The sequence below is a fragment of the Ceratotherium simum genome, chromosome 33, assembly GCF_057802395.1.
Source record: "Ceratotherium simum simum isolate JZ-2026a chromosome 33, ASM5780239v1, whole genome shotgun sequence".
Lineage (NCBI taxonomy): Eukaryota > Metazoa > Chordata > Mammalia > Perissodactyla > Rhinocerotidae > Ceratotherium > Ceratotherium simum.
The window spans coordinates 30,364,084-30,376,932 of record NC_141932.1 but is presented as its reverse complement, the minus strand read 5'-3'; the positions used below and the strand labels follow the sequence as shown (position 1 = coordinate 30,376,932).

The window sequence follows — 12,849 nt, the reverse complement described above, 5'->3', positions numbered from 1 at the left end:
TGGCCCTGCATTTGGGTGAGGCCAGAGCCAGCCCCATCCCCTCCCATGATGCATGGTTTGGGGGATCATCATTGTGCCAAATTAGGTTTGCTGAGGGCCCTCACCTGCCCAGTTACTGTGTTTCCTCTGGAGGTAAAATTAATTTCTGGGCCCCATTAATATGAGCAGTCCTTTCCTGGCTATGAGCCCCACGTGGCAAACGAGCCATGTAACCTGCTACCTACCTTGGCTATAAATCCTCACTTTTACATCCAAATTGAAAAGTCCCAAAGATAATCCTGGGGGTGGGGTGAGGAGGAGATGGGCAGAGTGTCGGGTTCTTCTCCTAAACTGTAAAGGGGGGGTTCCGCCGTCACTCGCACGAATCCCATCTCCCTTCCTGCCACATGGGCCCTGGTGGTGATGGAAGTGTTGTCAGTTTAATCTGTTCGATGCAGGACTTTGGATTCTAATAAACCGATGCTATATTTAACCTGTGAAAAATTCAAGAGTGGAAATCTGGGCTCCGGATGTGAAGATGCGGAAGGCATGGCAGGGAGGGGGTCTCTGTCCCCTGAACCAGGTTCCAGGGGAAGCCGGTCCCCCAAAGAAACGCACTGTGTCCCACAGCTCCTCCCAGGGACAGGCCCACGGGGCAAAGAGCTGCTCAGAGAGGGACAGGGGCCACAGAGGCGCTGGGCAAGGGACAGGCCCTAGGCCCAGAAGAGAAAGCCCTCTCTGAAAGGCACAGCCCCACTGTGCGCTCGCATGGCAAGGCGCGAGCATGGCCAGCACAGCACTCCCTATCAGCCAAAACCCTGCTCTAAACTCCAGCGCCGTTCCCTCGGAAAACCCGGAGGGAGGTGGATTGCGGCGAGAAAGTAGAGCAGACAGGGATTTTGGACTCATCTTGACAGAAAGGGGTGGGGATGCACAGAAAAAACGTGGGCGTGTTGCCGAACATCTCTGAAAGGGCTTAATTTAAATTTTTAATAAAAGAGGATTTTTTTGAAAGTTGAGGTGTTTTATGTATTACACGGATGTAATACATCTCTCAATTGTATAATTCTAGGTTAGGAGTCGCGATTCCGCACAACTGCAAGAGTAGTTTGAATACAGTAATAAAGGTATTTTACAATTTCACATGACGTTCCCAGCGTTTTGTTGGCATGATTTGCCAGGGCTAATAAAAGCGTGCGATTATCATGTAAATGCTCTCCTCACTCCTCCCATGTGTGGGTTCCGTCTCCCCACTCCCCACCACCACCCTGCACTTCTTTATCCGTGGAGAGAGAGCCATGGACCCCAGACTCCACCTGCCCAGCTTGGCTCCGTTTTCCGCTGCTTGCAAATCCCGAATCGACAGGAAGGAACCACCCTGCACAGTATTCCACAGACCTTCCTTCCTGACCTGCCTCCCGCAGGGCTCAGGGCCCTGACTTCTCACACCCTGGAGGGAGACCAAAGCCTGGACCCACGCAGGTCAGCAGGTGTGACCTGAGAGTCCGCTGTGATATTTGATCACATCACTTTCTCACAGAGAATCTAACCTCACGTGAATATGAATGTCTTCCTTTCTCTAAAATTCTTATTCTTGAGGAAAATTCTGTCCATGCCGCCACAGAGAGTGCTCCCTGCTCTCCAAACGCCAAAGTTCACTAAAACTCCCCTGATTTACGGGCAGCATCCGCCTGCCAGCACCTGGCAGACACAGCAACCAGCTCAGTCATAAACAGATCGCATACAATTTAATTTTAATGTGCTCGTTAGTCGTAGCACATTTCAGACATAATTGTGAACGCAACACAAAATTATAGCAAAAAGACAATTTTAATGCTGCCGTAGAAAAAAGGGCTATATGAAGAGTCACATCATGGTGGTTCATTGTCAACAACAAAACAGGGCACAGAGTGTGTTACAGTGTCTGTGCTGTTTACATGCCAATATTTTATACATAGGTTCTCATATGGTGTCAGCTGTCAGTTACTTCTGCAAATTAACTGCCAAAAATGGAGAAGAACAGAACCACTTGGAGAGCCGGTAACCACGGGTTACCTTTCATAAGCCTAAAGATAAAGCTGCAGTGTGGGATCTTGGGAGAATAATTAGGAAGAACAAAACAGAAAGTTACCAATTGAAATAAAAAGGCATCCTACAATATGGAATAGCAACCAAGAGGGCTTATAAATAAGTGAAAGAGGTTGTATCACAGAATGCCTCATGACTTTTAAGCAAAGTATTACAGTACAAACATTTTAAAGGCTTTATCAATGTTTAGGAAATACAGTACACGTTCTTTTTTTTTGTTCTTTTTTTTTCCTTTTCAAATAGACTTAACCCTTTGAGCACTGAGTTTATTTTGAGCGTTCTTTGATTTCTAATAAATACCTTTAAAAATCATGTGCAAAATAGTTATGATGCCTGCCATGGATGTATTTCCTGGCCTCATTTATTCAGACTGCTCAAAACAAATGATAATATGATGCTAATAAATATGTATAATTTAAACATGACCCTCTATCAATATAGATGTACTGTATAGCAAAACAAACAATCATACTTTGCTTTCAGATAATGTTTCTGTATACTTTATAAATGCTATCTGTGGTATCTTCTGTATAATTTACAATGTTTGTATGTAAAAAACAAAACCCATAGACGTTAAAAAAAAGAAAAAGAAATATACACTATACATAGGCACGGCGTATGCCCAGAGCATAGCAGGTACATAAAACAATGTTGCTATAAATGCAGGAAAAAAGGTCATTTAACCACAATCACATTTTTCATAAGAGAGTCTGAAATCTATACAATATATACATCTATGTTTCAATGTGAAAATAATATTCTTTTAAATTTCAAGGCGTGTTATACCCCTGCAGACCTGCATAAATGGAGGTTCATATTATTAATTATAACTAAGCTGGTAAGGAGTTTAAAAAACAGAGCTTCATACATTATTATTATTTTATTTTATTTTTTAACCAAATTAATGCAAAAGTGCTTCAAAGTACTCAGAGGGCTAAAGATGAAAGGGTGAGAAATGCCAGCACACCCGAGTCGTGTGGAAAAAGTGTGCCCGGTTTCGTTACAAATGCTTAATTAAACTGTCTGTTAATGCATGCAGCTTGAAGCATCGAGGGATGCTCACAACTAAATCCCATTTACACGAAGTTCCAAACACTTACCACTGCGTTTTAACCTTCATATTTTACCAGTAACAACAGCTGATTATGCACCTCTATTAAACACTGTACAGTTATACAAAACAGCCCAGCCCAGAGCGATCTCTGCAGTTAAAACAAGAACGTGTGCCGAGAACAAGACAGAGGGGCCTTAAGGTGCCTGCAACAGTTTCCCTCAAAGCAAATGACAGTCGTTCTAACCGAAAGCAAACGCTACTGCTTCTCCAGCTCTGAAACATACAGGAGGTGGTCTTCTGGGGACTTCCCGTGTGTTTTGCTAAGGTGAAGTTTAACCGCATGCTTGCTCGCAAAGGTCCGGTTGCAAAGTTTGCACTGGTAGGAGGTCCCCAGGTCCTCCTCAGGGGAGGACGTCGCCAATTTTTCTGACGGCGACTTGGTTTGTGCTATTTGATTGCTAATCTGTTCGGTGGGCAGTTTGGACAAGTCCCGCAGCCGGAAGCCCAGGTGTGACTCCAGGTGGCTGATGTACGTGGAAGGAGTCCTGATCTGTGACGCACAGTCGTTACAAAAGAACAGGGGGTGGCCGGTGTCCAGGTTTTTGAGGAACTTTGTTCCACCTGTCCTTCGCAACTGGTACTTCACATTGGCGAGCCAGTGGCTGATGGTGGTCATGGAGAGCCCCGTGAACCTCGAGATGTGCATGCGCTCCTGGGGGCTCAGGTCTGACATGATGTACTTGCCTTCAGAGGTCTGCCGGAGGCTGGCGGCAAACTGGGCCTGGAGAATCAGCAGGTGCTGGGGGTTCCAGTTTGACTGGCGGCCCTTCCTCTTCTGCGCGGGCGTCGCCTCCTCGGCCTCCTCCAGAGTGGCGCCGTCAATGTCAGACTTCTCGGAGATGCTGGAAGGAGTGGAGGACTTGGACGTGTGGCTCTCTGTCAAGTTCTTCAGCATATCGGATATATCTGACAAGGCATTCTCGCGGAGCGGCGAGTTTGACATGAATGACACGACGGCAGATGTCTTCGCCGTTGTCACCGTGGATGAGGAGGTTGCCGGGGATGTGGACGTGGGTGACAGGAGCACTGAACCCAAAGAGCAGCCTTTGTCACTCTTCCCTTTTGTCAAGTCTATGGGCTGGTCGTTGTTGACGTGGTAGAAATAGCGGTCGAGGTGGTCCGCCTTCTTGGACTGGAGGGGCGGGGGCGTGGCCACGGCCGCCTTCTCGGCCAGGCTATTGCTCATCTTGAAAAGCATGCTCATGGGGTCAAGGGCAGGCAGGGAGGGCTTGGCAGCCTTGCCCAGGTGAATGTTCATGACGGACTGGAGGGCACTCAAAGGGTTAACAAAAGGCTGTTCTGGTGGGTGGTCTGTGATGATGGCGGTGCTGCCACTCAAGCCGCCAGTCCCAGGCTTCACCAGCTCCTTGCCGTTCTCCATGGGCTCTGCCGGCGGGGTCCCCTCCTTGCACCCATCCCGCTGGGGGCTGGGGCCGTCCCCCTGGCGTGTGAAGCCCCCGTCACTGGATGCCTCCATCTTGATGGGCTCGCTGACTTCGCTGCTGCACGGGGAGGGAGTGGCCCGCTTCGGGGGAGAGAGCTTGCCCTCTGGCTCCTTCATTTTCTCCTCAACTTTGGCAACTTTCTCGGTGACTTTTTTTACCAGCTCCTCCATGGCGTGGAAGTTTGTCTTGGGCATGGGTGAGGTCTGGCTGCTGGGGGGAGAGACCAGAGTCTGGTTTTTCGTGGGAGACACAATCTCGCTGTTGCCAAACATGGGCTTCAGGGGTGTGCTCTTCCCCGACGAGCCCAGGGACAGCTTCATCATGTTGGGGAGCTGGTAGGCGGCGTGGATGCTGGGGTAGCCCCCCCAGCTGGGGGTGCCATTCTGGGCCTTGTTGATGGCGGACGTCACCGTGTTTTCTAGGGACTTTAGGATATCTAGTCCCCCCTTGGGACTCTCTTCTAAGTCATTTTCAGTCAAATAGTGGTATTTGGAAGAGATGTCGTACTTTTCCTCTTCTTCGCAGGGCTTCTCCTTCTCCTTCGGCTTCTCGTCGGTGACTGCCTTCTCCTTGTCGACTTCCTTCTTGACCTCCACGGTCAGTTTTGGGGAGATGCTCGCGGGCGTGTTGGAGGGGGACGTGAAGGTGGTGGCGGCCAGGGGCACGGACTGCACCTTCTCGTCGAGCAGGGTTGTGATGGTGGGCGTGACGGGCGTCTCCACGATGGGCTTGCCCTTCTTCATGGCCGAGTTAGTGACCTTGAGGAAGTGGCCGGTCACCATCATGTGGGCCGTGAGCTCCTGCAGCGTATCGTGGGAGCTGCCGCACTCCATGCACTTCAGGATCTGGGACTTGCGGGCCTCGAAGTGCCACGCGTAGCTGGCCCCGTTCTGGTGGCCATACCGGTTATTTGGCGTGATGTAAGGGTTGGAGTTCTTCTGCAGCACGTCGTTCGTGTCCGACACGGCAGCTTTGGGGGTTCCGCCCGTGGAATCCGGGGAGCTGGGGAGCTCCAGCTCCAGCGAAGCTTTCTTCCTGGCAGCAGGAATGATCTTGGCCACGACAGGAGTGACGGGTTCCTTCAGAGGCACTTTTTGGTAGTGTTTTGTTTTGATCATATGGACGCTCAAGTCCTGGAGGGACTCGAACGAGTGGCCGCAGTACATGCACTTCAACACCTTCTGGGCGTCTTCCTTCCCCTCCATCTCCAGCAGGGAGCGCTTGCGGGGCTTGGACCAGCGTTTGGGGTTGTTGTTGTCAGTCTCGTGGTTGTCGTCACGGTAATGCCCCGTTTCGTTCATGTGCACCGTCAACTCCACCAGCGTGTCGTAGGCGGCGCTGCAGTCTTTGCAGCGGAACTTGCTGGCGCCCGTGAAGATGGAGCCGTAGAGCTTGCTGCTCTGCCGGTACAGCTGCACCGTGCTGAAGAGACTGGGCTCGGGCAGCACGCGGCTCTGAGACACCTGCTGCAGGGTCTTGGCCATGGCGCTCTGGTGCCAGTCGAAGCTCCCGCTGCCGCAGCTGCTGCTGCTGCTGCTGCTGCTGCTGCTGCTGCCGTTGTTCTTCTCCGAGGAGGGCTGGTGCAGGTTGAGGTTGAGGTTGGACCAGTAGGAGTTGGAGAGGAAGTTGTTGTACACCGCCTTCATCTGCTCCAGGCTATCCGACACGGTCGTGTCTTCCAGTGCGACCGCCACCTCCTTGGTCTCCTCTTCGTTCTTGATGGAGCCACTTTCGAAGTCAGCCATTCGGTCACTGGTCTCACTGATGTGTGACTCACTGTCCATGTCGTGGCTGGAGAACTCAGCTGCCGGGGAGTTCTGGTAGCTGGGGCAGGTCTTGCTGAGCTCCTTCTCCGGGCACATGTACTTGGCCGAGGGCTCCCCATCTGCCGTGCTCTCTTCAGGGTCTATATCTTCGTCTACCAGGGCGGCAGCCTTTAACTCATCGGAAACGTAGGCTGCCATGGTAACAGGTGGGAAGGTGGGATGGAAAGAAGAGAGACAGGGACAAGGAGAGAAAGGGAAAAAAAAGCATTAGTAAGTGTTGATCTTACCCAGAATATTTTCTAGGCTCTCAGGAAAACGCAGCAAAGTAGACAGCCACGTTTATTTGTAAAATTAAATAGTTAAAATGCGGCGTTTCTTTGGAGCAAAAAAAAAAAAAATCTGCTCTTCAAACATAATTTGCCACCTTATTCTTCTCAAGGGGCAACAGCTTGAAATTAAAACTAAATTTGAAATTAATGAAGCACATTCTGGAGGTGGCATTCATTTCTAAAGTAATAAATTACTTGTATCAACCTCAGAGACAGCAGTTCCTGTCTGTCAATTAATATGTCTTATGCTTCTCCTACCCCTAATGCATTTCTTAACAGACAGATTCACAATTTAAATTAAGCATTTTTTACTCATTACATTTTTGAGGCTCAATCTTTAATAAATACAAAGTACAAAAACATCAATAAAATTTTTACAAAGTAAAAAGAAAGTACATCAATTGCAATAAATTAAAAACAAGGTTTTGTGGTTTTTCTTTCTTCCTTCTGGAAAAGTAGGTCTCATAAAAGCTTAGAGAAAGTTTCCAGCCGGGGAGAGGTGCTGGTTTGTTCCAGTTGGGAGGGAAGACCCTGACCCATGACCACTCAGCCCTGGCGCCATCCCCCACGTGTACACTCAGCCTTTCTCAGCCACCCGCACACACACTCTCCATGCAGAATTATGTCAGAACAAGTTCAGGAAAATTGGTATGCGGCGCTCATTCCTCCTGTATAAATATATACAAGACCTTCCAGTGGACCTTACAAATGTCAAAGTGTTTGCTCTTTAGACTTCTTTGTCAATATTTACTCAGCATAAGCTCCGTGGGCATCCAACAGGGATCCCGCCTTTCTGGAGGCGATGTAAGTGGGGATATACCTCCTGCGTGCACTTCCGGAGCAGGTGGAGGGCAGGGCTGAGCAGCTGGGTTCTAGAAGATGCACATCCAGAGACGCAAAGCCAGGAGAACACTTGTGTTAATGGAATGAAATGATTTTTTTTTTCATTCTCTTGCATTCAGTGGCTTAGGTTATTCCTTCCTGGAGCTTGCCTAACACTGTCAACTAAGTCGGGCTGGTCGTGTGAACAATTAGGCATGGCCATCCCTGTGGTGAGGAACAACTTTAAGCCAGAGAAGGGGGGAAAAGTGACTTCTTCCTGTCAGCTCCTCAATACCTGCTGGCTTCAACAGGCCAGTGGGGAAGTGTGTAGGTGGCTGGGATGCTACAGTGCTAATTGTGTGGCAGCGTAAAAAACTCTTAAGAAGAAAAGGAAGCTTTGTTTGCAGAATTCACTCCCATAACTTTAAAGATTTGCCCCAGATCAATCTCACACCAGAAGAAAACAGTGAAATAACTCAAATAAGTTCCCTTGAAGGCAAACAGATATTTTCCCCTTGTTCTTCCCTCCAGCTCAAGTGTGGTTATTTTTCCTTCCTAAGTCGCCCATTGAGCGTCAAGATTTCTAAGCTGAGACGACAGTAACATCCCAACCCCGAGCCATTTGAACATGGACGGGAAGGGGTTCCAGGTACACACGTCCGAATCAGCCGTGGAGGCAAGGACATTTCTGCTCACGTGCAAACAGCAAAGCGCAAGTCTGGTGCCTGAGCCATGGGATGTGCTTTACAAGTGACAGGAAAGTGCCGTGCTCTGGTCAGCTGAGGTGTGAGTACTGTGGTTGACCTTAAATTTGAGGCCATGCACTTAGAGCTGACAAATTAAAATGGCCAACAAGCTTTTTTCCCAGGACCAGGGCCAAAATGACTGGGGAAGTACTGTGCTGGCCCAGGGAGGCTCCTTTGCCGGCCACGATGAAGAAGGTGAATGTATTTGCTGGAAAAGGAATAGGAAGGGAGAAATAAAAGATGTCTTAGTCTCCCCACACCCTTCCTCAGCCTGCAGCACATTCTGGCAGTCTGGCTCGCAAACCCCAATGGGGCTGGCAGGTCTGGAGGGAGGGCAGCGGGGGGTGGAGTGACCAAGAGTCGCATTTGCCTGGAACCGCCCTGATTTTAGCACTGCAAGTCCTGCATCCTGGGAATCCTCTCAGTCCTGGGCAAAGCAGGTCAGTTGGTCACCCTGTGTGCCAGGGGAGACCCAGCACGAGCTGGTCAGAGCATCTGGGCGGGTCTGCAGTCCTCCTGGAGAGGAGCTGGAGCAGTGTGACCTGGGCTTAACTAGGTGCAGCCCGCTGTCTGCAGAAACACACCAGGTGCCCGTAGGTCTAATGTTTCCATCAAGGGGCTTCGTTCTTTTTTTTTTTCTTTTTGGTGAGGAAGATCGGCCCTGAGCTAACATCCATGCCAATCCTCCTCTTTTTGCTGAGGAAGATTGGCCCTGGGCTAACATCCGTGCCCTTCTTCCTCCACTTTATATGGGATGCGGCCTCAGCATGGCCTGACAAGTAGTGCCGCGGTGCGCGCTCGGATCCGAACCCCGGCCGCCAGCAGCGGAGCGCGCGCACTTAACTGCTATGCCACGGGGCTGACCCCAAGGGGCTTTGTTTTGAACATTGAGTCTGGGAAGGAAGGAGGAAAGCACAATGGCCTGTGTCCCTATAGCTGAGACGCAAGGGAAAGCCCAGCCCCACATAAACGGGGACAGATCCCAGAGCCCCTCCTCTCCTGGAGACGGCCCTCTGAGCCACAGGCTGTAGCGTGAACCCACACCCGGGGACACTGTGCTTCTGTTAGCTCCCACAGAATCGAGTCTGCGAGAGGCAGGCACCCAGAAATGGCCCCACCTGAAGCTATGGGAGACACCAGGCAGCCAGAAGCAGGGGCCAACAGTGGACACCAGAGAGCCTGCTGTGGCCTGAAAGCTACCAGCTGAGAGGGAAGGAAATCTAGTGGCTCCGCCGGCCCACCTCCCACCCAGGAGCAGTGTAGCTTCCAGAGCACGGGGCCCCCTGTGGCAGCCTCAACACAGTGCAGGGTGCACCCCCCACACGCACCATCACTGATTCAACCAGATAGCGCCCGAGCTGGCCCCCGATGTGCTCCAATATGCTTTGTAAACTGCACAGCAGTATCAGCATGTCATCAGTCTGATGACCAAGGAGGAAATGCAGATTGAAAGGAAAGTAAGGCCAACCTCCCCAGTGGGAACAAAATCCTACTCCGAGGAAAATTAAACAGCTCTGGTGCCAAGAGACCTGGGTCCTGGGGAGACCTGGCCTCACCCCACACACCACCCTAGACATTGTCAGGCTTTCTGAGGCTCCTTACAAACATACTTGCACACTGCCAAGATGGGGACCTCACTACCTATTAAAACAGCCATTCTCTTTTCAGACCCAATGGTGAGAAGTGTTTCCTTAGGTTGAGCCTAAGACTTCCACCCATTGGTTCTTCTGTCTACGTTAAAATGGAGGGCAAAGTATGAATCTTTCCACCATATTCTGCAATAGTTGCACTGCCCTGAGAATATCACAACCACTCTTGATTATCTAACTTCAAAACATTGTGAGAAAGTGGAAATGGACCCAGAGAGATGGCAGAGGGGATTAATTCTATAAATTCTTACTGAGCACCCACACATGCCAGGTGAGTTGCTGCACTCTAAGCAGAATGTCATTTTCTTTCTCTAAGCCTCAATTTTCCCATCTGTACCACAGAGCATTAAATCTATAAGATCTTCCCTTCTCTACTTCTCTACTGTATGGCTTTTCTGAGAAAAGGGCCAAGAACTGAGATGTAAACTCACTCTCTCGGGTGTGTTCCCTCCAAACACTGGCTCCTCATAAACACTCCGCAATTGAGTCATTTCTTAGTCCTTTTTTCTCTCGACTAACCAGCAAAGTCCCTGGCTGGACAGAAGGATGGACTTCCAGACAGCGGGACAGGTAATGACCTGCAGCAAGCAAGGAGGGGAGGGGAGACTGGCTGTCTCCAGTCACTGTCTGAGTGGACAGGGAGAGGTCAGTGGGGGGGCAGGTGGGCTGGGTGAGAAGCTGGCCCACCGTGCTGGCCTTGGAGTGGCCTCCCTCCCTCTCTGCCGGTTACTCATGCAGAGCCTTGGGAAGCTGGGCTACTGTGAATAGTTATTTGAATCCTTGCTGCTATTCTACTTTCTGTATGTTCTTGTCTGAACTCTCCAAGGCCCGGGGCCCCAGTCTACATCCTCACAGTCTTATACATAGTAGGTGAGAAACAGACACTCGCTGTCTCCTTTGGAAAGAGGTTAGTGGGAGGTCACGTCCAGCAGCAAGATGCTTGCCACCAGCCTTCATAACAGGATCTGTCCTCTTTCTCTGTCCCTTCTGACAGCAGCCTCGGCTAGCCACCAGCATCTCTCACCTCTCCTCCTCAATGAACCCCCTGACTCCAGCCCCAGGCCCTTCCTTCTGTTCTCCACACAGAAGCCACTGGATCATTGTCAATCAGGGGGCCGGTCATGCCAAACCCCCATGGAACACCCTCAGTGACTTCCCATCGGGCTTGGAAGAAAGATCAGATTCCTCAAAGCAACCCCAAAGTCTTCCACCGTCTTGGCCCTGCTTCCTCTCCAGCCTCTCAGCTTCTAGAATGTGCCAAGGTCTCTCACTCTTCACTTCCCACTGCTGCCTCCTCTGTTGGAAACACTGGGGCAGATGCAAAGAAGAGGAGGGTGAGCCAATCCACCCCCACAGGCCACAGGTGAGAGGTAACGTCTAGGGGGAGGGGGCTTCTCTGACCCCAACCTTTGTCCCCTTAGCACCCTCTCCCTTCTTGTTACAAGGCACACCACTGAAATCACCTGCTTATAGCAAGACGTTCCAGGATATTCTAATAGACTGTCAGTTTTGTGTGGTCAGGACCAGCCCCCCGTATCTCCTGTAACCCTAAGGTCTGGCCCAGAGCAGCCACTCAACATTTGTCCACGGAATGAATGAAGGAAGGAAGGAACACCACAGATGACTTCTTCAAACCTCCCAAATAGTTGACAAAACATTTAGATGGATCCAGACTCTGACTAGTGCAAGAGCAAAGCAGATGTGCCGAGGTGTGACCCCAAGTCCTTCCTGGATCAACTCTGTCTGAGAGTGACAGGCATTTTCAGCAGAGCCACTTCACCAGGAAGGGCCTCTGGGGTGGAAAGGATGAGAACCCACCCTGAGGAAGAGGGGAGGAGATGCCCCGGATGGTGGTCTCCTTGCATTGGAGCCACCCCAGCCGTGCCCACACCCGCATTATTGAAGAATGCATTATCGTCAGTCTTTTCTCTTGAACAAATAAGACTGGAACCTTTGCAGTCAGCTCCAGCAGACGAGGCAGCTGAACGGTCAGGGGGAGGGGGCTCTCATTCAAACCAGATCAACAGCTGCAAAGATGCAAAGAAACACACAGAGCAGAGACCAGCAAGCGCTGGGCGGCTTGGGGCCAGCGTCTCATATTTCCCCAAGTTGCTCTGGGGAAGAAGTTTCTCTCCAAGAGGCGAGTCCTAATATGCCGCCACAGCTTCCCTAACTGCATCCCCACTTTCTCTCCCCCTCAATGAAAGGTATGCACTTAAAGCAGCAAGACAGCAATGGATCTCTCCAGAGCTGAAGGCTAAGGACACATTTTCGGACAGCTGGATGAACTGACGAACTTGGCACGAGCGGAACCCAATGGGACTTTTGGGTAGAGACGCGTGTTCATGAGAAATAAAAGCTCTCAAACTTACAGAAGCTTCCTCCAAAGTTCCACAGCCCCATACCCCTGGAATGTCAAGTGATGAGAAAATAGACCCTCCTAATCCATGCAGACTTATGAGCCATTCTCACATTCACTGCATTTGGTCCTCTCATTGGTCCTGGGAGACCTTTTGTGGCCGAGGAAACTGGAGTTCTGACAAGTTAAATGGGACACCCTCAAGCCCACTGGGACCCCTCAGGAAGAGTCAGAGGAGCTAGAAAGGGGACTTGACTACCCAGAGGGACTCACACAGAAGGAGCACGGAGTGAGGGCCATGCTCCCGGGACATGGAGCGGCTGCCATGTCACAGCCTTCTCTGACTTCCATCCCTGGGCAGATTCCATACCTGCCTCTCCAGGAGGGTCCTGAGTCCCCTCTCATGCTCCCTAGTGCTCAGTCCTTCCAAGACACAGCCATGGGGCCGAGGGACATGGCCACAGAGTGAGAAGCCAGCCCATGGCGGCAATCAGAGGTTGAGGCAGCAGCTCCCTCATAAATATTTATTATCATCATTAGCTAAACTCAACC

At 50.6% G+C, this 12,849-nt stretch overlaps 1 protein-coding gene across 1 annotated transcript; it reads right to left on the bottom strand.

Annotated features, from left to right (window-relative positions):
* Positions 1-1,818: 1,818 nt before the first annotated feature.
* TSHZ3 (teashirt zinc finger homeobox 3) lies at positions 1,819-6,590 on the bottom strand. Its single transcript, XM_004439793.3, has one exon. The coding sequence runs from the start codon at positions 6,588-6,590 to the stop codon at positions 3,378-3,380; it is 3,213 nt and encodes a 1,070-aa protein (XP_004439850.2). The 3' UTR covers positions 1,819-3,377.
* Positions 6,591-12,849: the final 6,259 nt, after the last annotated feature.

Bases quoted from the DNA above. Each gene is read 5' to 3' on its own strand.
- TSHZ3 (XM_004439793.3), bottom strand. From the start codon at position 6,590: ATGGCAGCCTACGTTTCCGATGAGTTAAAGGCTGCCGCCCTGGTAGAC.